Source organism: Bos taurus, chromosome X (assembly GCF_002263795.3).
Source record: "Bos taurus isolate L1 Dominette 01449 registration number 42190680 breed Hereford chromosome X, ARS-UCD2.0, whole genome shotgun sequence".
Lineage (NCBI taxonomy): Eukaryota > Metazoa > Chordata > Mammalia > Artiodactyla > Bovidae > Bos > Bos taurus.
Genome location: NC_037357.1, coordinates 138,731,128 through 138,752,347, shown reverse-complemented (window position 1 = coordinate 138,752,347; position 21,220 = coordinate 138,731,128). Strand labels below are relative to the sequence as shown.

Here is a 21,220-nt window from a genome sequence, read left to right as displayed (position 1 = left end):
ACGGTAAAGAATCTGCTTGCAATGAGGGAGACCTGGGTTCGGTTCTCAGATTGGGAAGATCCCCTGGAGGAGGGCAAGACGACCCACTCCTGTATTCTTGCCTGGAGAATCCCCAAGGACAGAGGAGCCTGGCGAGCTACCGTCGGACACGGCTGAGCAACTGAGACACATGTCTCACTCTCTGCGCTGCTCTAGGCTTTGGGTCTGGCGTCTCCCTGCACGAGGGTCTTGGGAATGACCCCTGTCTGTGGGGTGAGGCAGCTCTTGCTTACACACGAGCTTGGCACCTTTGATCCTGGGGCTCTTCCCACGCCTACAGGGCGCAGAGCTGCCAAGCCAGTGTGCCAGCTTCCCTACAACCCAAGATGCCCAGTGGCATCAGGCGGTCGCCTATTTCCCCACCTTCGTAGGGTGTTTGGCCGGCGTAGCTGAGGGAGGTGCCTTCCCCGCAGCAGGCATGTAAGAGCTGGTCCCCACGGGCGGGCTTCCGGCTGGGAGGTTCGGCACCGCCCTGCTCATCACTAGCCCGCAGAGAGGCTGTAGAGGCAGAGAGGCTGGTTCATCCTTTTTTTTCTTTTCTTTCCTGTTTTCCTCTCGACAACAGAAGTCAGCACGGCGTCGCCCGTCGAGGGTGGGGTGGCCAGATCGCCCAGCTCGCCCACCTGCCCACTCGCTGGAGACCAAGGATGGAGGCATGGCGGGGTCTCTCCTGCCTCACGCTCCTGTGTGTTCTGCTGCATGTCCGAGGTAAGGGAGGGCTGGCTCCCAGAGAAAGAGGTGCTCAGGTGTGCATTTCTATCTGCTTGCTGAAAAAAATAAACACTCCGTCCCAAACCACTTCCTCCCAGGAAACGGCTGCAAACTGCCAGAGTGTAGAAAAGAAAAACAGACTCCGATCTGATGGCACTGGACAGCAAACCAGGGGACCGGGTACCACGTTCGGGGTTCTGGGGGGAACGGACCCAGATCTGTAGGGCTGGGAACACACTTAGAAGCCAGCTGTGGTTTTTTTTTTTTTTTTTTTTCCCCGGTTCTCGGATTTTGATCTCTGGGTGTGGCACGCATGGAAAAAGTGATCCGTGTCCCTGGGGTGGGTTGAGATTTTCTTTACTTCTGCGCTTTCTATCAACAGTCCGAGTGGCTCGTGTAGTTCTGTAGGGCGACCAAGGAGCTGAGATGCGGCTGGGTTCAGTGGGACGAGTCACTGTCGCCAGAGACGGGGTTTTGCAGGGACAGCCTCGGTTCACGTTTTTTAGATATGTTTTTCCTCAATGTCAGCCCTCCGGTTGGCAAATTAAAAGCACGCGAGTTGTTTACGCCCGAAACTCCAATACAGGCTCTTCCCCATCTTGGCATGTTGAGGAACAGAGGCAGGGAGGGGCCTCACTCAGGAAACTATAATTAACCCATGAAGGGCAAGATTTAATAGCAACTGGAGACACATATTTGGTCCTTTGGATATTGAAATTCTAAGGCATTGAGGGTTGGGAGGGGCTGAAGAGTAAGTAGTGTTGTAGGTTAGAAATTAAAAGATTTTCTTTCAATGTCACTCATTGCTGTTCGGTTGCTCAGTGGTGTCTGAGTCTTTTTTGACCCCATGGACTGCAGCAAACCAGGCCTCCCTGTCCATCACAAACTCCCAGAGTTTGCTGAGACTCATGTCCATTGAGTCGATGATGCCATCCAACCATCTCATCCTCTGTCGTCCCCTTGTCCTCCCGCCTTCAATCTTTCCCAGCATCAGGATCTTTTCCAATGAGTCAGTTCTTTGCATCAGGAGCCAAAGGATTGGAGCTTCAGCTTCAACATCAGTCCTTCCAATGAACACCCAGGACTGATCTCCTTTAGGATGGACTGGTTGGATCTCCTTGCAGTCCAAGGGACTCTCAAGAGTCTTCTTACCGGGGTCCAGCCCCAGCAGGATCCAGGGGTACCCTCAGGATGACGGCTTAGGCGATAAGGATAACAAAGCGGAGAGCAGGGCTTGATCTTCCTTGATAAACACAGAAAGCCAATAAAGCTCCTGTGTTCCAAGGAGTCATCCTGAAAGAAGAACAGAGAGAGAAAAGGAAGGAAAAGGATAAAAGAACGACACAGGGAGACCAAGCTTCGGTGAGCGAGGCCCATAACTTTATTTTCAAAAGGAACTTTTATACCTTGACTTGTACATAGCGGGAAATGAAAGATGCAAAGTCACACAGAGTCAGCCCAAACATTACATCTCTTTTGTCTTTATCGAAACCAGGATTTTTCCTGCATAGCTTTCCCACAAACAATGTTGTATACGTTATCTTCTGGCCTTGGAGGCCTGTGGGCGTTTTGTGACCCTTTTTTGATAAAGGCTGCTCGGCCAGAAAACTTAATTTCCCTTAAAGTGTTTCTTCTTTATTTCTCCCAGGCTCAGAAAGTACTAAACACAGTTACATTCTCACGGAGCAAAGGTGCAGTGAGTCGCAACAAAGAAAGAACCAATTAGCTCAAAGGTCTGAGGTGGTTAATTCCAAGGCTGCTGCTTGTTTTTCTTACATTCCAACTATGTTAACCAATGCACTCCCAGGTGCACAATGGATAAGGGACACGGGCACTTGGCAGCAAGCATTGGCCGAACAATGAAGCCCTTTACCAGTACTACCCTAATACTTTCTCATCCCTTAAAGGACTTTATGCTCATTAGGACCTTTAGAATGCTTTGGCTTCCCGTGCCTTTCAAGGTTGGGGAGTTGTGAACAATCATGTGTGTTAATTGCAAGAGTACGGATAAACCCGTCGGGCAAGCTAGAAAGCCATCGGAGGGGTTAAAATAGAAATATTCCTTTCATGCCCATTAACTAAAGCCCTACGTTGACTTTTTCCAGAGAAAGGTGGTCGGAGATAGCCCCCTGTTAATGTCAGAAGAGTTGGTGAGAGGCACAAAATAGTAAGACAGACTTTGGTTTTGGGGTGGGTGCTCGAGCAGATTCAGGGGGTCCCTTGAGGCCTGATCCGCCTTTGCCTGTCAGGTGTCTTCTGCATGACCTTTCTCATGCGTGGGATCTCCCGTGGTGGCTCCCGGCACTCCAACACCACCGTTCAAAAGCATCACTTCTTCGGCGCTCAGCCTTCTTTATCGTCCGACTCTCCCGTGCATAAATGACTAGGTTAGGAGTGCAGAGATTTGGTTTGGATGTAACTCTTATGGCACATCCTGTGTGACCTGTTTGAGGACGGGTATTGAAACAGGTGTGGTTTTGTGAGCCATCCCGGCACCCAGAGCCCAAGGTCTTCCTAGAGACCCTTCCACGAATCCGCACGGTCTGAGCGTCTTCCCGCACGTGGGGCATGCAGAAACGAGGTCGGGAGCTTTTGTGTGCAGGGAGATGTGAGTTCTCTGTGAACCGACACCAGGGCTAAAGGAAGAGCGTTGAGGCCAAGCTCTGTCTTTCTGCAGTCCCGCCCAGCAGCGGAGCCAGCAAAACCTGTCTGAGCCTTTATTCCCTTGGCAGTGACACCAAACTCTGGGCTCACCTGCGGCTACAGGCGACTCAGCCTCCTAACCGGCCCAGTTGGTCTGATCTGTCGGGAGTCACTGGATGGCAGATGCCTTCAGCTCGTCACGTGGCTCAGGGGTTAGAATTCCGGGCTTTCACTGCCGCAGCTCACAGTTCAATCTCTGGTCAGGGAACTGAGATCTTGAAGCTCTTCGGGGCAGCCAAAGAGAAATAAATGAAGGCACCACTCCAATTGCAGCTGTGCAAGAGCTTCATTAGGTAGGTGGGTGAGGCGCTGGAGTGACTGTGGTTCTTGTTGTTTTCAGTCATGTCCGACTCTTTGAGAGTCTGTGGACTGCGGCACGCCAGGCCTCCCCGTCCATCACCAACTCTCAGAGTTCACCCAAACCCACGTCCATCGAGTCGGTGATGTCATCCAACCACCTCATCCTCTGTCGTCCCCTTCTCCCGCCTTCCATTTTTCCCAACATCAGGGGCTTTTCCAATGAGTCAGTTTTTTGCATCAGGTGGCCAAAGGATTGGCGCTTCAGCTTCAGCGTCAGTCCTTCCCATGAATATTCAGGGTTGATCTCCTTTAGGATGGACTGGTTGGATCTCCTTGCAGTCCAAGGGACTCTCAAGAGTTTTCTCCAACACCACAGTTCGAAAGCATCGATTCAAGCGCTCAGCTTGCTTTATAGTCCAATTCTCACGTCTCTACATGACTACTGGACAAACCATGACAGGGCAGCTGCATTGTGGGAAACACCCTGGCCATGCTCATGGAGTCAGGATGCCCTTTGAGAGGTGATGTCTGAGCTCCCGGCCATCTGATTAACCAACGGGTTGAGCCTCAAGGATCTCTGCCAGAGGGAGAATGTCTGTTCTGTGGTTCCCGTAGTACTGACGCGTCTCTCACCCAGGAGGTGCAGAAATCACAGCTCCAGGTGTTGCTTCATGCGGCCAGCCATACTCAACCATGGTGACACTGCCCCCTGGGCAACACTTGGCCCTGTCTCGAGTCATTTTTGGTTGTCACCACTGGGGCCTTGGGCTTCCCCCGTAGCTCAGTTGGTAAAGAATCCGCCTGCAGGGCGGGAGACCTGGGTTCGATTCCTGGGTTGGAAAGATCTGCTGGAGAAGGGATAGGCTGCCCACTCCAGTATTCTTGGGCTTCCCTGGTGGCTCAGACGGTGAAAGATCCGCCTGCAATGTGGGGAGACCTGGGTTCAATCCCTGGGTTGGGAAGATCCCCTGGAGAAGGGATGCAGCTCAATGTTTTCTGATGCACAAGACTCCCTACAGAGCAGGCTGACTGTCATCCAGGTTCAAATGTCACCACTGCTGAGGTTGAGAAATCCTGCCTGAGCGCTAGAGACGGCATTTACCTGTGTACCTGTCGTATCTATCCGTGTGTCTGTCAATGCTCTTGTCAGCTTAGCAGTGTATTATCACTGTATCTATCATCTATTTTTACATATCCTATCTTCTATTTCTCTATATAATTATTATCAATCCTATACCTATTTTTCTAACATCTAAGTGTATCTCTCATCTTTCTAATTATCATCTATTCCCTATGATCCATGAATCGAATTATCATCAATCATCTATCCATCTGTTGCATGCTAAGTCTCTCAGTTGTGTCTGACTCTTTGAGACTTTTTGAGACTCTTTGTGACTACGGGCTATGGACCGTAGCCCGCCAGACTCCTCTGTCAATGTGGTTGCCCAGGCAAAAATACTAAAGTGGGGAGCCATCCACTTTTCCCAGGGGATTTTTCCCAACCCAGGCTAGTTTTGTCTTGAAAATCCCTCTGGGACGTCCCTGGCGGTCCAGTGGCTAAGACTCTAAGCTGCCAATGCAAGGGGCCCCAGTCCCATCCCTGGTCAGAGAACTAGATCCCATGTGCCAACTATCTGGCACAGCCATAAATAAAAATATATACATATATATATATATATATTAAATCCGTCCTAAATAGCTCTTTTCGGAGGGTAAGGGGGTATGGGGTTTGACGCTAAGACCTCCCACCCACCAGCCCGAGTCCTTTTAAACCCAGGTTTCCAGGAGGTCAGCCATGGGGACCCGCGTGGTGAGCCCAGAGCACATGTGGGGTTGATTAGAAACTGCCGGGCCTTCTAAAGGAACCAGATGGGAAACAGATCTTGTGTTCCAAGCCCCGTCCTCAGGCTCTGAGGGGAAAAACAAAGCTGGTGGAAATAACTGCTCCGGGAGAGCTGCGTCTCCCACACCCCATCCCCCCTGACATTGAGCCCCTGGAATCGGTATCTTCGGAGTGACGTGAACCTCGGAGGGCGGAGCTATAGTAATGGGGCGGGGCTATAGAGTGGCGGGGGCAGGCCTAGACCGTGGACAGACCGTGATGGGGCGGGACTAGAACGTGGCAGGGGCGGGGCTAGACTGTGACGGGGCGGGGCTTGAAAGATGTGAAGGCGGGGCTACACAATGGCAGGGGTGGGGCTAGACCGTGATGGGAGGGGCTAGACCAGGATGGGGTGGAGTTAGACTGTGACGGGGTGGGACTAGAACGTGACAGGGCGGGACTAGAACGTGGCAGGGGCAGGGCTAGGACGTACCGGGCGGGGCTAGACTGTGACGGGGCGGGGCTAGAAAGTGGTGGAGGCGGGGCTACACAATGGCGGGGGTGGGGCTAAACCACAGTGGGACCGGGCTAGACCGTGGTGGGGGCGGGACTAAATCATGACGGGGCGGGGCTAGACCGCGATGCGCTTGGCAGCGGGTCGAGGAGGTAGGTTCTTGGCTGCAGCCCCTCCGGAGACCAGAGGGAGGATGGTAGACTCCAGCCAGGCCTGCAGGACACGATCGGCTCCATGCCAAGGGGGCGGGGGGCCCCTGGGTGGAATCCGCCTTGTCTGTGAGTCATACGCAGGGCTCTGCAAAGAGCGCCTCACCCATGACAACCAGAGGCCACTTCCCCCGTGACCTTGAGTCATCGTCAGATGTTATTCGTTCGCTCAGTCCTGTCCGACTATCTGCGACCCCATGGACTGTAGCACACCAGGCCTCCCTGTCCATCATCAACTCCCAGAGTTTACTCAAACTCATGTCCATTGAGTTGGTGATGCCATCCAACCATCTCATCCTCTGTCGTCCCCTTCTCCTCCCGCCTTCAATCTTTCCCAGCATCAGTGTCTTTTCCAGTGAGTCAGTTCTTTGCCTCAGGTGGCCAAAATATTGGAGTTTCAGCTTCAACATCACTCCTTCCATTGAACACCCAGGACTGATATCCCTTAGGATGGACTGGTTGGATCTCCTTGCTGACCAAGGGACTCTCAGGAGTCGTCTCCAACACCACAGTTGAAAAGCATCTGTTCTTTGGCACTCAGCATTGTTTATCATGAGAAACATCTGCAAATGGAAGGAGATCACTGGAATGAGAAGTGGACACGGAATGGGGTGGGGCAGTTGGTTTGTTTCCAGAGCCAGTGGGAGAGGGGGCGCACCCTGGCTTCCTACTGCCAGCAGCCTGGCTCTGGAGGCTTCTAGTCCCCAGACGCAGCCAGATGCCCTTTTTGGAAAATGCCCAGTTGCTGCCCAGTCTGTTGTGCAATGGATTAGGGAGAGACTAGGACGAGATAAGTAGCAGAGGCTCAGAACAGGGAGTGGCTGGACGCTCCGGTTTGAGAAGATTGTTGAGGGGTTTGCCTCGAGCTTCAGGGACGAGCCTGGTGAGAGACGCTTATAAGCTGTCAGGGGCTGATTGCATGGGCTTCCTTGGTGGCTCAGATGGTAAAGAGACAGCCTGCAAGGCAGGAGACTGGGTTTGATCCCTGGGTCTGGAAGATCCCCTGGAGAAGGGCATGACCACCCACTCCAATATTCTTGCCTGGAGAATCCCCATGGACAGAGGAACCTGGTGGGCTATAGTCTATGGGGTCGTAAAGAGTCAGACACAACCGAGGGACTAACACTTTCACTTCAATAACCTATAATTGAACAGTGTGTGAAAAAAGAACAGATACATGTATGTGTATAGAAAAATAATTTATATATATGTATAACTGAATCAGTTTTCTGTACACTGTCCCCAGGGATCAAACCCAGGTCTGCTGCCTCGCAGGCTGACTCTTTACCATCCGAGCCACCAGGGAAGCTAACAACATCGTAAATCAACTGTGAAAGTATTAGTCACTCAGTTCAGTTTGGTTCAGTTCAGTCACTCAGTTGGGTCCAACTCTTTGTAACCCCATGGACTGCAGCACTGCAGGCTTCCCTGTCCGTCACCAACTCCCAGAGTTTACTCAAACTCATGTCCATCAAGTCGCTGATGCCATCCAACCATCTTACCCTCCGTCGGCCCCTTCTCCTCACTTGTGTCCAACTCTTTGCGACCCCGTGGACCGTAGCCCACCAGGCTTCTCTGTCCAGGGGGTTCTCCAGGCTAGAATACTGGAGTGGGTTGCTGTTTCCTTCTCCGGGGGAATCTTCTGGACCCAGGGATCAAACCGGGGTCTCCTTCATCTCAGGCAGATTCTTTACCAGCTGAGCTACCAGGGAAGCCCAGAAATCAACTATAGTTTGATTTAAAAAAGGATGAGGGTACAGTTATCTTCCTTCACGGATCTCTTTTGCTGTGGGCAGAGCCTGCTGGGAAAGCTAGGAATAGGAGGTTGTTTGGACAGACACACTACTGGGGAGCTGGAGAGAGGGGTGGAACTCCTCTTCTCTGCTGAGCTCGGGGTGGTGGGAGTGGGGTTGGGCAGGGGGGAGATATCTGGGCAGCTGGGGCAAAGGAAAGCCGGGTGGCCAGTTCCATCCCGCTGTGACTGATCCCCTGTGTGTTCTTGCAGGTGAGAATGGGGACTTTGATTTGGCTGATGCTCTCGATGACCCCAGTAAGTGCTTCTGGCAGCCTGCCTCAGCTACTGGAAGGCTCCGGGTTGGGTGGGGCCGGGATTCCTTCCTAAGGACAACTTCCTAACGAGAAAAGGAACACTGGTGGGCTTGCATTTGCTCCAGGGGCCAATGCTGGGCTTGTATGTGAAGGGACCTTTTGTCCTTTGAGTCCCCCTCCCCCTCGAACACGGAATGGAATTTGTGTTGGTACCTGGCGTGGGGTCGCAAAGAGTCGGACACGACTGAGCGACTGAACTGAACTGATCCTATCTTTGTTAGTGCCTTGAGATTTTCATTTTTTTTTTTTAAATTGGGACTTTAATGATTGTTTCTTTGAGCCTCACAAAACCCCTCAGGGCTTATTGCACATATGTTCTCTGTCCACAGAGCCCACCAAGAAGCCAAGCTCAGGTGAGTGACTACCTGATTCAGGTGAGTGGACAGAAACCAGGCTGCCCCACTGCAAGCTGAGGTTTTGGAAGGAGTTTATCACATCTTCCCAGGATGCTCCGTGGTGAAGAATCCGCCTGCCAGTGCAGGAGACGAGAGTTCCACCCCCAGGGTCAGGAAGATGCCCTGGATGAGGAAACGGCAACCCACTCCAGTGTTCTGGCCTGGAGAATCCCATGGACGGAGGAGCCTGGCGGGCTACAGTCTATAGTGTTGCAAAGGGTCAGACTGAGCGACTAAATCACAGCAACGATAGGGTCGTGGAGGGTGTGACTGATGGACAGATGTTTAAAGCCCAAGTCCTTCACGAAATGGATCGCAAAATCACAGTGAGCTGTTATTCCCCTTGGGATGGCTAAAATTGAAATATGGATGATAACAAGTGTTGATGGCGGTGTGGGGACTTTGGAACGTTTACATGTTCCCAGTAGGGATAGAAAATTGTGCAGCCTCCACAGAAAACAGTCTTGCATTTCCTCAGAAAGCTGCACGTAGAATTTCCCTGTGTGTGTGCTAGTCACTCAGTCGTGTCCAACTCTTTGCGACCGCATGTACTGTAGCCCACCAGACTCCTCTGTCCATGGGAGTCTCCAGGCAAGAATACTGGAGTGGGCTGCCATTTCCTCCTCTAGGGGACCTTCCCAACTCAGGGATCAAACCCAAGCCTTCAGGGAATAAGCAGTTTTTGTTTGCTTTTTACATACCTTATAAATGCTAGACAGTTTTGTAAGTGTGTGTATGTAGTCTTTTCAACTTCTAAATGTTCAGGTTCAGCTTCTAGTGTCTAAGTCGTTTTAAGCTGATCAATGGTAATTATTTCATGAGCACCAACTGTGAATAAAATATAAAATCTATTGTCAAGCTTATATTCTTGTTTTATAAGCTGCTTCTGATGGAAGGACATTTTTCTCTTCTTAACATGCAATGTCGTTTTCCCCAATAGGTATCTACCCCAACCCGAGGCCCCCCTACCAGCCACAGCCTGGAAATCCCAACAACGGTGGAGGTAAGAATGGTCATTCATTTCAAAACAGCTTTGAACCTGCCCACTGGAACTCAGGGAAGATCATGGAGGCTGAATGAAGCCTTTGTCATTGTTCTGTTGCTAAATTGTGTCTGACCCTTTGCAACCCCGCAGACTGCAGCACGCCAGGCCTCCCTGTCCATCACCAACTCCTGGAGCTTTCTCAAACTCATGTCCATTGAGTCGGTGATGCCATCCAACCATCTCATCCTCTGTCATCCCCTTCTCCTCGTGTCCTCAATCTTTCCCAGCATCAGGGTCTTTTCCAACAAATCAGCTCTTTGCATCAGGTGGACAAAGTATTGGAGTTTCAGCTTCAGCATCAGTCCTTCCAATGACTATTCAGGACCAATCTCCTTTAGGATGGACTGGTTGGATCTCCTTGCAGTCCAAGGGACTCTCAAGAGTCTTCTCCAACACCAAAGTTCAAAAGCATCAATTCATTGGCGCTCAGCCTTCTTTATGGTCCAACTCTCACACCCTTACATGACCATTAGAAGAACCAGAGCTTTGAGTATATAGACTTTTGTCGGCAAAGTGATGTCTCTGCTTGTCTAGTGGGGGGATGTTTCTTGCTCCAGTGTTTTTGGGAAACATGAGTTGAACATATTTTCATGGGCTTCCCGCCTGTGGGCCCCAGAGAATCATAGATGCCGGCCATCCCGTAAGATGAGTCACTGCCCAGGAGACTCATCTACCCGGCAGCATGCGGGGGCCAGCCTCAGGTTTGGGGGTGTGTGACTCAGGACTCCAGCAGCTGGCACATTTCAGAACAGAGGAAGGTTGCTTTCCGGCTTTTGTTTTTAAAGCCTGCTAGAATCTCGTGCCTTTAAAATGATGGTGGTGCCCCTGAGTAATGAATTTCTATTTCCTGTAAGTTACATGGGCTTCCCAGGCGGGTAAAGAACCCGCCTGCCAACACAGAAGACTTAAGAGATGAGGGTTCGATCCCTGGGTCCAGAACAATCCCCTGGAGGAGGGCGTGGCAACCCACTCTAGTATTCCTGCCTGGAGAATCCCCAAGGACAGAGGAGCCTGGCGGGCTACAGTCCATGGGGTCGCAAAGAGTCGGACATGACTGAAAGGATTTAGCACATACGCATAGTAGATTCATTTTGCCATACAGCAGAAACGAGCTCAACACGGTGAAGTAACTGTGTGTGTGTGTGTTCGTCACTCAGTCGTGTCCGGCTCTCTGTGACCCCGTGGAATGTAGCCTGCTAGGCTCCTCCGTCCATGGGATTCCCCAGGCCAGAATACTGGAGTGGGTTGCCATGCCCTCCTCCAGGAGATCTTCCCAGCCCAGGGATCAAACCTGGGTCTCCTTCATTGCAGGCATATGCTTTACCGTCTGAGCCACCAGGGATGCAATTATACTCCAATAAAAACTAATGCTTAAAAAGAGCTTTATGCTTGGGGATTCTGAGCACCAGAGATTCCGTGGAAGCGATAAACAGCAAACATGAATTAGCCAGAACGTCGTTTTGTATACCGGCCTCTTGTGTTGTGTGAATGGTTCGTCGCTGGAAGCTGTCCCTCTTTTCCTAAAATCACATGTTTCCCGACAGATATCTACCCAAGGACAAAGCCACCGCCTCCTCGCCCGCAGCCTGGTAACAGTGGAGGTGAGTCCTCAGGAGTAAGATGACTTTCAGAAGCATCTTTGGAAGGACTGAAATGCCTTCCGGAATATGTTTTGGAGAATTTGGTCCTCGATGGTGAAAGACGGGTTGCATTTAAAATATGCAGAACCTTTTTTTTTTAGCAATTCTTTTTAGAATCCTATATTTATTTTTATGTTGGCTGTATCAGGTCTTGGTTTCGGCTCGTGGATCTTTCGGCACAGGTTCTCCAATTGTGGAACCCTCCCTCTGCATAAGCTGTCCATGCGCCCCGATACGTGGGCTTGGGTGTGCAGGGGGCTCCCCAGACCGCGGGCTCTGACCACCCTCTGCTCTGTCCACAGGCTTCCTGAGCGACTCGGACCTCATCGACGGCGGCCGCTACCCGCCCAGGCGTCCCGCAGGTACGTGCGGGCTTCCATGACTCCGCCCCAGCCCCCGCGAGGAAGGTGGTGGGCTGTGGACTCTCCCCTCCAACCTCTGAGGGGCGGGAGGGAGGCGCATCCCTGAAGCTGTCCACTCCTGCGGTCTGCAAGGTGGACGGAACCGGCCATAGGGCCGATGCTGCTTAGAAGTGGGGGTCGTCTCCATGTAAATATGTGTGTGTGCACATGTGTGTGTATACACATACACATACCTCCACTGACATGCGGACTTATGTACATGTCTGTGTACAGGTGTCTGTCTGTAGACACATATCTCTATGTATAGCTATATTTGTATCTAGATGCACATCTATCTATATCTGTATCTATAACTTTATCCATGTGTATCTATATGAATCTGTATCTATACCTATGTTGATCTCTATGCATACGTATATCTATGTCTATATATATTTATATCTATAGCTGTATGCATATCTATCTATATCTATACCTATATGTACATTGATCTATCTCTATGTTTATCTGTATGTATATCTGAATATATATTTATATACATATGTTTGTCTATAAGCATATCTATATCTATATCTGTATATATATTTATATCTATAGCTGCATGTATATCTATCTATATCTTTATCTATATCTACATGTACATCGATCTATCTCTATGTTTACCTGTATGTATATCTGAATATATATTTATATATATATGTTTACCTACAGGTATATGTACATCTATGTCTGTATATATGCACATGTATATCTGTGCTGTGCTCAGTCACTCAGTCGTGTCCAACTCTTTGCAACCCCATGGACTCTAGCCCACCAGGCTCCTTTCTGTCCATTTGATGCTGGACAGAGTATCCCAGGCAACCATTCTTGTCCAGGAAAAAATACTGAAATGCGTTGCCATGCCCTCCTCCAGGGGATCTTCCCAACCCAGGAATCGATCCCAAGTCTCCCGCATTGCAGGCAGATTCTTCACCAGCTGAGCCACCAGGAAAGCCCAAGAATACTGAAGTGGGTAGCCTATCCCTTCTCCAGCGGATCTTCCCGAACCAAGAATCAAACCGGGGTCTCCTACATTGCAGGCGGATCCTTTACCAATTGAGATATCAAGGAAGCCCACCTATATATCTATATCTGTACCTATTTGTATATCGATATCTGTCTACAGCTATACCAGCATCTGTATCTGTATCTTTCTCTATCTCTGTATCTATATCTGTCTACTCCTCTACCTGCATCCATATCTGTATCTTTCTCTATCTCTGTATCTATATCTGTCTACTCCTCTACCTGCATCCATATCTGTATCTTTATCTATATCTACCTATAGTCCTAAGTTGCTATCTTTGGGCTTCCCAGGGGGCTCAGGAGTAGAGAATCCGCCTGCAGTGCAGTAGACCTGAGTTCCATCCCTGGGTCGGGAAGATCCCCTGGACGAGGACATGACAACCCACTCCAGGATTCTTGCCTGGAGAATCCCATTGACTGAGGAGCCTACCAGGCTGTACTCCACGGGGTCACAGAGAGTCGGACACGAATGAGTGCCTGTCATGCACACACACCTCTATTTACACAGATGTTGTGTCTATACCAACCTTTGCAGAAGTGTCTCTGTGTATCTTCCCCCCCAAAATGTATATTTAATGTGATCCACTTGACATCTAGCATGATAGACCTGGGTCCCTTGAGGTGGGGGTAAGCCTGTGTTACCTTGAAGCCCTAGATCGGCATGGGGGGAGGCATGCGTAATCTCTGAAAACACACAGCTTTCTGAAGGGCTCTCTGTGGCATGAGTTTTTCCATCCAGAAGCCATGCCTTTTGGGGAGGGACTCCTTAGAGCATTTTCTGGAAGGTCCTGAGCTTTTCCACCACACAGGGCTCCAGACGACTCAATGGACAAGACCCTGATGCTGGGAAAGATTGAGGGCAGGAGAAGGGGGAGACAGGGGATGAGATGGGTGGGTGGCATCACCGACTCGATGGACATGAGTTTGAGCAAGCTCTGGGAGTTGGTGATGGACAGGGAAGCCTGGCGTGCTGCGGTCCATGGGGTCGCAAAGAGTTGGACACGACTGAGCCACTGGACAGCAAGCAGTCTTTATGGGGTGACTGTTGGGTCCGGCTTTGGTGCCAGCCAGGCGGATGCCTGCTGGACCCCAAGGTCCACGCTGCGAATGGCTGTCACATCCCTCTTCTCTCCTGCAGGAGGCGGCGGTGGCGGGTTCCAGCCGGGGCACGACGGCTACGGTAACAGGCTCGCTTCATGCAGCGCTGGGGCCCGTGGGGCTGGCGGGGCTGGGTGGGCTTTGCCGGGGCTCCCATTAGAGCTTCCTCCTGGGTCTCGGGTGTGGGCTGCTTCACTGCTGACCGTCAGCTTGGTTTCGTCCAGGTGTCCAGGGGCTGACCCCACACCCCTCTATCCAGGAAACAAGACACAGAGCCCCGGGCTGCAAGCTCATTAGGCAGAGAACAGCCCAGGAATTGTGGATTCTTAAGTGAATAGTGCATCATCCCAAGAAAGAAAGGAATTTTCCACGGGAGTAAGAAACTCCATTCTCGTCTATACCGAGCTTTTCTCAAAGCGAGGGCTGGATCTAGAAATCTCCAGAGGGTCTCTGGTGCTGTAAAGTGAACTTGGGAGCTAATTGAGCCAGAAAAGCAAAAGGCACTGGATCCATGTTTCTAAACTGAGATAGAATCCCCATGAAACATTGTACAAAGTAGTCATGTGATACTTTGTCAATGTAGATGTTGGTGCTGTTTAGTCGCTAAGTCGTCTCTGACTCTTTGCGACCCCGTGGACTGTAGCCCTCCAGGCTCCTCTGTCCGTGGGATACTCCAGGCAAGAATACTGCCGTCGGTTGCCATGCCCTCCTCCAGGGGAATCTTTCTGTACCAGGGATCGAACCTGGGTCTCCTGCATTGCAGGCAGATTCTTTACCATGTTGAGACCCCAGGGAATCGCTTTTTAAAAATTACTCCTTGGGGACTTCCCTGGTGATCCACTCACTAGGATGATGGGCTCTCACTGGCAGGATCTGAGATCAGTGACTGGTCAGGGAATTAAAATCCTGCATATCCTGCATGCAGCTAAAAACAGAAAGAAAAAGCAAATTGCCCTCTGGACAGAAGAAGGTGTGGAGAAAGTCCTTTATTGCTCAGTTGCTAAGATGATGGTGTGATGCCTGTGAAGCATGCTTCCTGGCCTTGGGGACTGGACTTTTCCCTGGACACGCTGAGAAGTGGGGTTTTGTGCTCAGGCAAGCCCCCTCTCTCTGTAGCTGGGGGTCAACGTGCCCCTGGCATTAGCAGACCTGCTGAACTTGCAAGGTGAGCTCAGCCCGCCTCGGTGCAGCCAGCGAATGTCCGGGGTACACTTGTCTCTTCCTCTGGCTCGGGGACAATCTGGGTGGGGCTTTTGCCCAGATGTCACAGCCTCTGCTTCAAGGTCCTGTCTTGCTCAAAGCTTCCTTTGGGGATGTCTCCAGTGATTCCGGGCCTTACCTTCCTCTTCACGTGGCCTTTCTTTCCTGCAGGGCGAGGAGGGCGCAACATACCCGGCTTACCTGGCATTAATTATGGTAAAGGAGGTCTTTCATAAAAGCCAGACCAGGAGAAGCTCTCCTGCTGAGGAGCTAACCCCCGCGTGGGCGCTGCCTGACCGCCTGGGTCTCTGATCGGCGTCCTCAATGGGCACCGAAGCTGGGGAGGGGTTTGCATGGGACGCGGGACACAATCCGTCCAAGAAATGAAGGCTCGCTCATGCGTGTTACTGCCTGTGCACACGTGTGTGGCATGTGTGTGTGCCTGCACGTGGATGTGTGCGTGTGTGGCTGGGAGGGCACTTGCTTTTATACATGTGGACATATGTTCACATGTGCCTTCGCACTGTGTGTCTGTGCATGCGTGAGTATGAATTTGCACGTGTGTGCGCGCTGTGGGTGTGCGGGTCAGGGCGTAGCTATATCTGTATCTATGTGCATCTCTGTCTATATCTGTATCTAGACCTCGATCCATGTGTATCTGTATGTATATGTACCTATATCTATATTTATCTATATGCAGAAATATATCCATACCTGCATATATATTTCTATCTACATCTATATGTTACCTGGATCTATATGTGTATCTGTATGTATTTATATCTATATCTATCTATATGCATATCTATATCTATATCTGTATATTTATATGTATAGCTGCATGTATATCTATCTATATCTTTATCTATATCTACATGTACATCGATCTATCTCTATGTTTACCTGTATGTATATCTGAATATATATTTATATATATATGTTTACCTACAGGTATATGTACATCTATGTCTGTATATATGCACATGTATATCTGTGCTGTGCTCAGTCACTCAGTCGTATCCAACTCTTAGCAACCCCATGGACTCTAGCCCACCAGGCTCCTTTCTGTCCATTTGATGCTGGACAGAGTATCCCAGGCAAGCATTCTTGTCCAGGAAAAAATACTGAAATGCGTTGCCATGCCCTCCTCCAGGGGATCTTTCTAACCCAGGGATCGATCCCAGGTCTCCCGCATTTCAGGCAGATTCTTCACCAGCTGAGCCACCAGGGAAGCCCAAGAATACTGAAGTGGGTAGCCTATCCCTTCTCCAGCAGATCTTCCTGAACCAAGAATCAAACCAGGGTCTCCTACATTGCAGGCGGATCCTTTACCAATTGAGCTATCAAGGAAGCCCACCTATATATCTATATCTGTACCTATTTGTATATCGATATCTGTCTACTCCTCTACCTGCATCCATATCTGTTCTTTATCTATCTCTGTATCTATATCTGTCTACTCCTCTACCTGCATCCATATCTGTTCTTTATCTATATCTAGCTATAGTCCTAAGTTGCTATCTTTGGGCTTCCCAGGGGGCTCAGGAGTAGAGAATCCGCCTGCAGTGCAGTAGACCTGAGTTCCATCCCTGGGTCGGGAAGATCCCCTGGACGAGGACATGACAACCCACTGCAGGATTCTTGCATGGAGAATCCCACGGACTGAGGAGCCTACCAGGCTGTAGTCCACGGGGTCACAGAGAGTCGGACACGAATGAGTGACTGTCACGCACACACACCTCTATTTACACAGATGTTGTGTCTATACCAACCTTTGCAGAAGCGTCTCTGTGTATCTTCCCCCCCCAAAATGTATGTTTAATGTGATGCAGTTGACTTCTAGCATGATAGAACTGCGTCCCTTGAGGTGGGGGTAAGCCTGTGTTACCTTGAAGCCCTAGATCGGCATAGGTGGGGGGCATGAGTAATCTCTGAAAACACACCGCTTTTTGAAGGGCTCTCTGTGGCATGAGTTTTTCCATCCAGAAGCCATGCCTCCAGGGGAGGGACTCCTTAGAGCATTTTCTGGAAGGTCCTGAGCTTTTCCACTACATAGGGCTCCAGACGACTCAGTGGACAAGACCCTGATGCTGGGAGAGATTGAGGGCAGGAGAAGGGGGCGACAGGGAATGAGATGGGTGGGTGGCATCACCAACTCGATGGACATGAGTTTGAGCAAGCTCCGGGAGTTGGTGATGGACAGGGAAGCCTGGCGTGCTGCGGTCCATGGGGTTGCAAAGAGTCGGACATGACTGAGCCACTGGAGAGCAAGCACTCTTTTGGGGGTGACTGTTGGGTCCGGCTTTGGTGCCAGCCAGGCGGATGCCTGCTGGACCCCAAGGTCCACGCTGCGAATGGCTGTCACATCCCTCTTCTCTCCTGCAGGAGGCGGCGGTGGCGGGTTCCAGCCGGGGCACGACGGCTACGGTAACAGGCTCGCTTCATGCAGCGCTGGGGCCCGTGGGGCTGGCGGGGCTGGGTGGGCTTTGCCGGGGCTCCCATTAGAGCTTCCTCCTGGGTCTCGGGTGTGGGCTGCTTCACTGCTGACCGTCAGCTTGGTTTCGTCCAGGTGTCCAGGGGCTGACCCCACACCCCTCTGTCCAGGTAACAAGACACAGAGCCCCGGGCAACAAGCTCATTAGGCAGAGAACAGCCCAGGAATTGTGGATTCTTTATGTAGATAGTACATCATGCCAAGAAAGAAAGGAATTTACCGCGGGAGTAAGAAACTCCATTCTTGTCTATACCGAGCTTTTCGCAAAGCAAGGGGTGGATCTAGAAATCTCCAGAGGGTCTCTGGTGCTGTAAAGTGAACTTGGGAGCTAATTGAGCCAGAAAAGCAAAAGGCACTGGATCCATGTTTCTAAACTGAGATAGAATCCCCATGAAACATTGTACAAAGTAGTCTTGTGATACTTTGTCAATATAGTTGTTGGTGCTGTTTAGTTGCTAAGTCGTCTCTAACTCTTTGCTGCCCCATGGACTGTAGCCCTCCAGGCTCCTCTGTCCATGGGAATCTCCAGGCAAGAAGACTGGAGTGGGTTGCCATGCCCTCCTCCAGGGGAATCTTTCTGACCCAGGGATCGAACCTGGGTCTCCTGCATTGCAGGAGGATTCTTTACCATGTTGAGCACCCAGGGAATCGCTTTTAAAAAATTACTCCCTGGGGACTTCCCTGGTGATCCAGTCATTAGGACGGTGGGCTCTCACTGGCAGGATCTGAGATCAGTGCCTGGTCAGGGAATTAAAATCCTGCGTATCCTGCATGCAGCCAAAAACACGAAAAAACAAACAAACAAACAAATTGCCCTCTGGACAGAAGAAGGTGTGGAGAAAGGTCCTTTATTTCTCAGTCGCTAGATGACTGTCTGCTGCCTGTGGGGCATGCTTCCTGGCCTTGGGGACCGGACTTCTCCCTGGACGCGCTGAGAAGTGGGGTTTTGCACTCAGGCAAGCCCCCTCTCTCTGCAGCTGGGGGTCAACGTGCCCCTGGCATTAGCAGACCTGCTGAACTTGCAAGGTGAGCTCAGCCCGACTCGGTGCGGCCAGGGAATGTCCGGGGTACGCTTGTCTCTTCCTCTGGCTTGGGGACAATCTGGGTGGGGCTTTTGCCCGGCTGTCACAGCCTCTGCTTCGGGGTCCTGTCTTTCTCGAAGCTTACTTTGGGGATGTCTCCGGCATTTCCGGGCCTTCCCTTCCTCTTCACGTGGCCTTTCTTTCCTGCAGGGCGAGGAGGGCGCAACATACCCGGCTTACCTGGCATTAATTATGGTAAAGGAGGTTTTTCATAAAGCAAACCAGGAGAAGCTCTCCTTCTGAGGAGCTAACCCCCGCGTGGGCACTGCCTGACCGCCTGGGTCTGATCGGCATCCTCAATGGGCACCGAAGCTGGGGAGGGGTTTGCATGGGATGCGGGACACAATCCGTCCAAGAAATGAAGGCTTGCTCATGCGTGTTACTGCCTGTGCACACGTGTGTGGCATGTGTGTGTGCCTGCACGTGGATGTGTGCGTGTGTGGCTGGGAGGGCGCTTGCTTTTATACATGTGGACATATGTTCACATGTGCCTTCGCACTGTGTGTCTGTGCATGCGTGAGTATGAATTTGCACGTGTGTGTGCGCTGTGGGTGTGCGGGTCAGGGCGTAGCTATATCTGTATCTATGTGCATCTCTGTCTATATCTGTATCTAGACCTCGATCCATGTGTATCTGTATGTATATGTACCTATATCTATATTTATCTATATGCAGAAATATATCCATACCTGCATATATATTTCTATCTACAGCTATATGTTACCTGGATCTATATGTGTATCTATATGTATTTATATGTATATCTATGTTTATCTATATGCATATCTGTATCTATATCTGTATATATATTTATATGTATAGCTGCATGTATATCTATCTATATCTTTATCTATATCTACATGTACATCGATCTATCTCTATGTTTACCTGTATGTATATCTGAATATATATTTATATATATATATATGTTTACCTACAGGTATATGTACATCTATGTCTGTATATATGCACATGTATATCTGTGCTGTGCTCAGTCACTCAGTCGTATCCAACTCTTAGCAACCCCATGGACTCTAGCCCACCAGGCTCCTTTCTGTCCATTTGATGCTGGACAGAGTATCCCAGGCAAGCATTCTTGTCCAGGAAAAAATACTGAAATGCGTTGCCATGCCCTCCTCCAGGGGATCTTCCTAACCCAGGGATCGATCCCAGGTCTCCCGCATTTCAGGCACATTCTTCACCAGCTGAGCCACCAGGGAAGCCCAAGAATACTGGAGTGGGTAGCCTATCCCTTCTCTAGCAGATCTTCCTGAACCAAGAATCAAACCGGGGTCTCCTACATTGCAGGCGGATCCTTTACCAATTGAGCTATCAAGGAAGCCCACCTATATATCTATATCTGTACCTATTTGTATATCGATATCTGTCTATAGCTATACCAGCATCTGTATCTGTATCTTTCTCTATTTCAGTATCTATATCTGTCTACTCCTCTACCTGCATCCATATCTGTTCTTTATCTACATCCAGCTATAGTCCTAAGTTGCTATCTTTGGGCTTCCCAGGGGGCTCAGGAGTAGAGAATCCGCCTGCAGTGCAGTAGACCTGAGTTCCATCCCTGGGTCGGGAAGATCCCCTGGACGAGGACATGACAACCCACTGCAGGATTCTTGCCTGGAGAATCCCACGGACTGAGGAGCCTACCAGGCTGTAGTCCACGGGGTCACAGAGAGTCGGACACGAATGAGTGCCTGTCACGCACACACACCTATCTTTACACAGATGTTGTGTCTATACCAGCCTTTGCAGAAGTGTCTCTGTGTATCTTCCCCCCAAAAAATGTATGTTTAATGTGATGCAGTTGACTTCTAGCATGATAGAACTGCGTCCCTTGAGGTGGGGGTAAGCCTGTGTTACCTTGAAGCCCTAGATCGGCATAGGTGGGGGGGCATGAGTAATCTCTGAAAACACACAGCTTTCTGAAGGGCTGTCTGTGGCATGAGTTTTTCCATCCAGAAGCCATGCCTCCGGGGGAGGGACTCCTTAGAGCATTTTCTGGAAGGTCCTGAGGTTTTCCACTATATAGGGCTCCAGACGACTCACTGGACAAGACCCTGATGCTGGGAGAGATTGAGGGCAGGAGGAGAAGGGGGCCACAGGGGATGAGAGGGGTGGGTGGCATCACCGACTCGATGGACATGACTTTGAGCAAGCTCCAGGAGTTGGTGATGGACAGGGAGGCCTGGCGTGCTGCGGTCCATGGGGTCGAAAGAGTCGGACAAGACTGAGCCACTGGACAACAAGCACTCTTTTGGGGGTGACTATTGGGTCTGGCTTTGGTGCCAGCCAGGCGGATGCCTGCTGGACCCCAAGGTCCACGCTGCGAATGGCTGTCACATCCCTCTTCTCTCCTGCAGGAGGCGGCGGTGGCGGGTTCCAGCCGGGGCACGACGGCTACGGTAACAGGCTCG

The 21,220-nt window shown here is 50.6% G+C and overlaps 1 protein-coding gene across 5 annotated transcripts in view; it reads left to right on the top strand.

The window, feature by feature from the left end:
• The first annotated feature begins 530 nt into the window (after positions 1-530).
• The window catches only part of XG (Xg glycoprotein), a 32,660-nt gene continuing 11,970 nt past the window's right edge, over positions 531-21,220 (top strand). For 2 of the 5 annotated variants that reach the window (XM_010822242.4, XM_005228484.5), the window contains exons 1-11: positions 531-747; positions 8,304-8,348; positions 8,737-8,760; positions 9,743-9,805; positions 11,392-11,448; positions 11,790-11,849; positions 14,053-14,094; positions 15,384-15,428; positions 17,598-17,639; positions 18,939-18,983; positions 21,167-21,208. In XM_010822242.4, coding sequence (XP_010820544.1) covers positions 687-747; positions 8,304-8,348; positions 8,737-8,760; positions 9,743-9,805; positions 11,392-11,448; positions 11,790-11,849; positions 14,053-14,094; positions 15,384-15,428; positions 17,598-17,639; positions 18,939-18,983; positions 21,167-21,208 — 526 coding nt within the window. In that variant the 5' untranslated portion in view covers positions 531-686. The remainder of the gene's footprint in view (positions 748-8,303; positions 8,349-8,736; positions 8,761-9,742; positions 9,806-11,391; positions 11,449-11,789; positions 11,850-14,052; positions 14,095-15,383; positions 15,429-17,597; positions 17,640-18,938; positions 18,984-21,166; positions 21,209-21,220) is intronic. The other 3 variants (XM_024988869.2, XM_024988870.2, XM_024988872.2) reach the window with 3 other exon arrangements.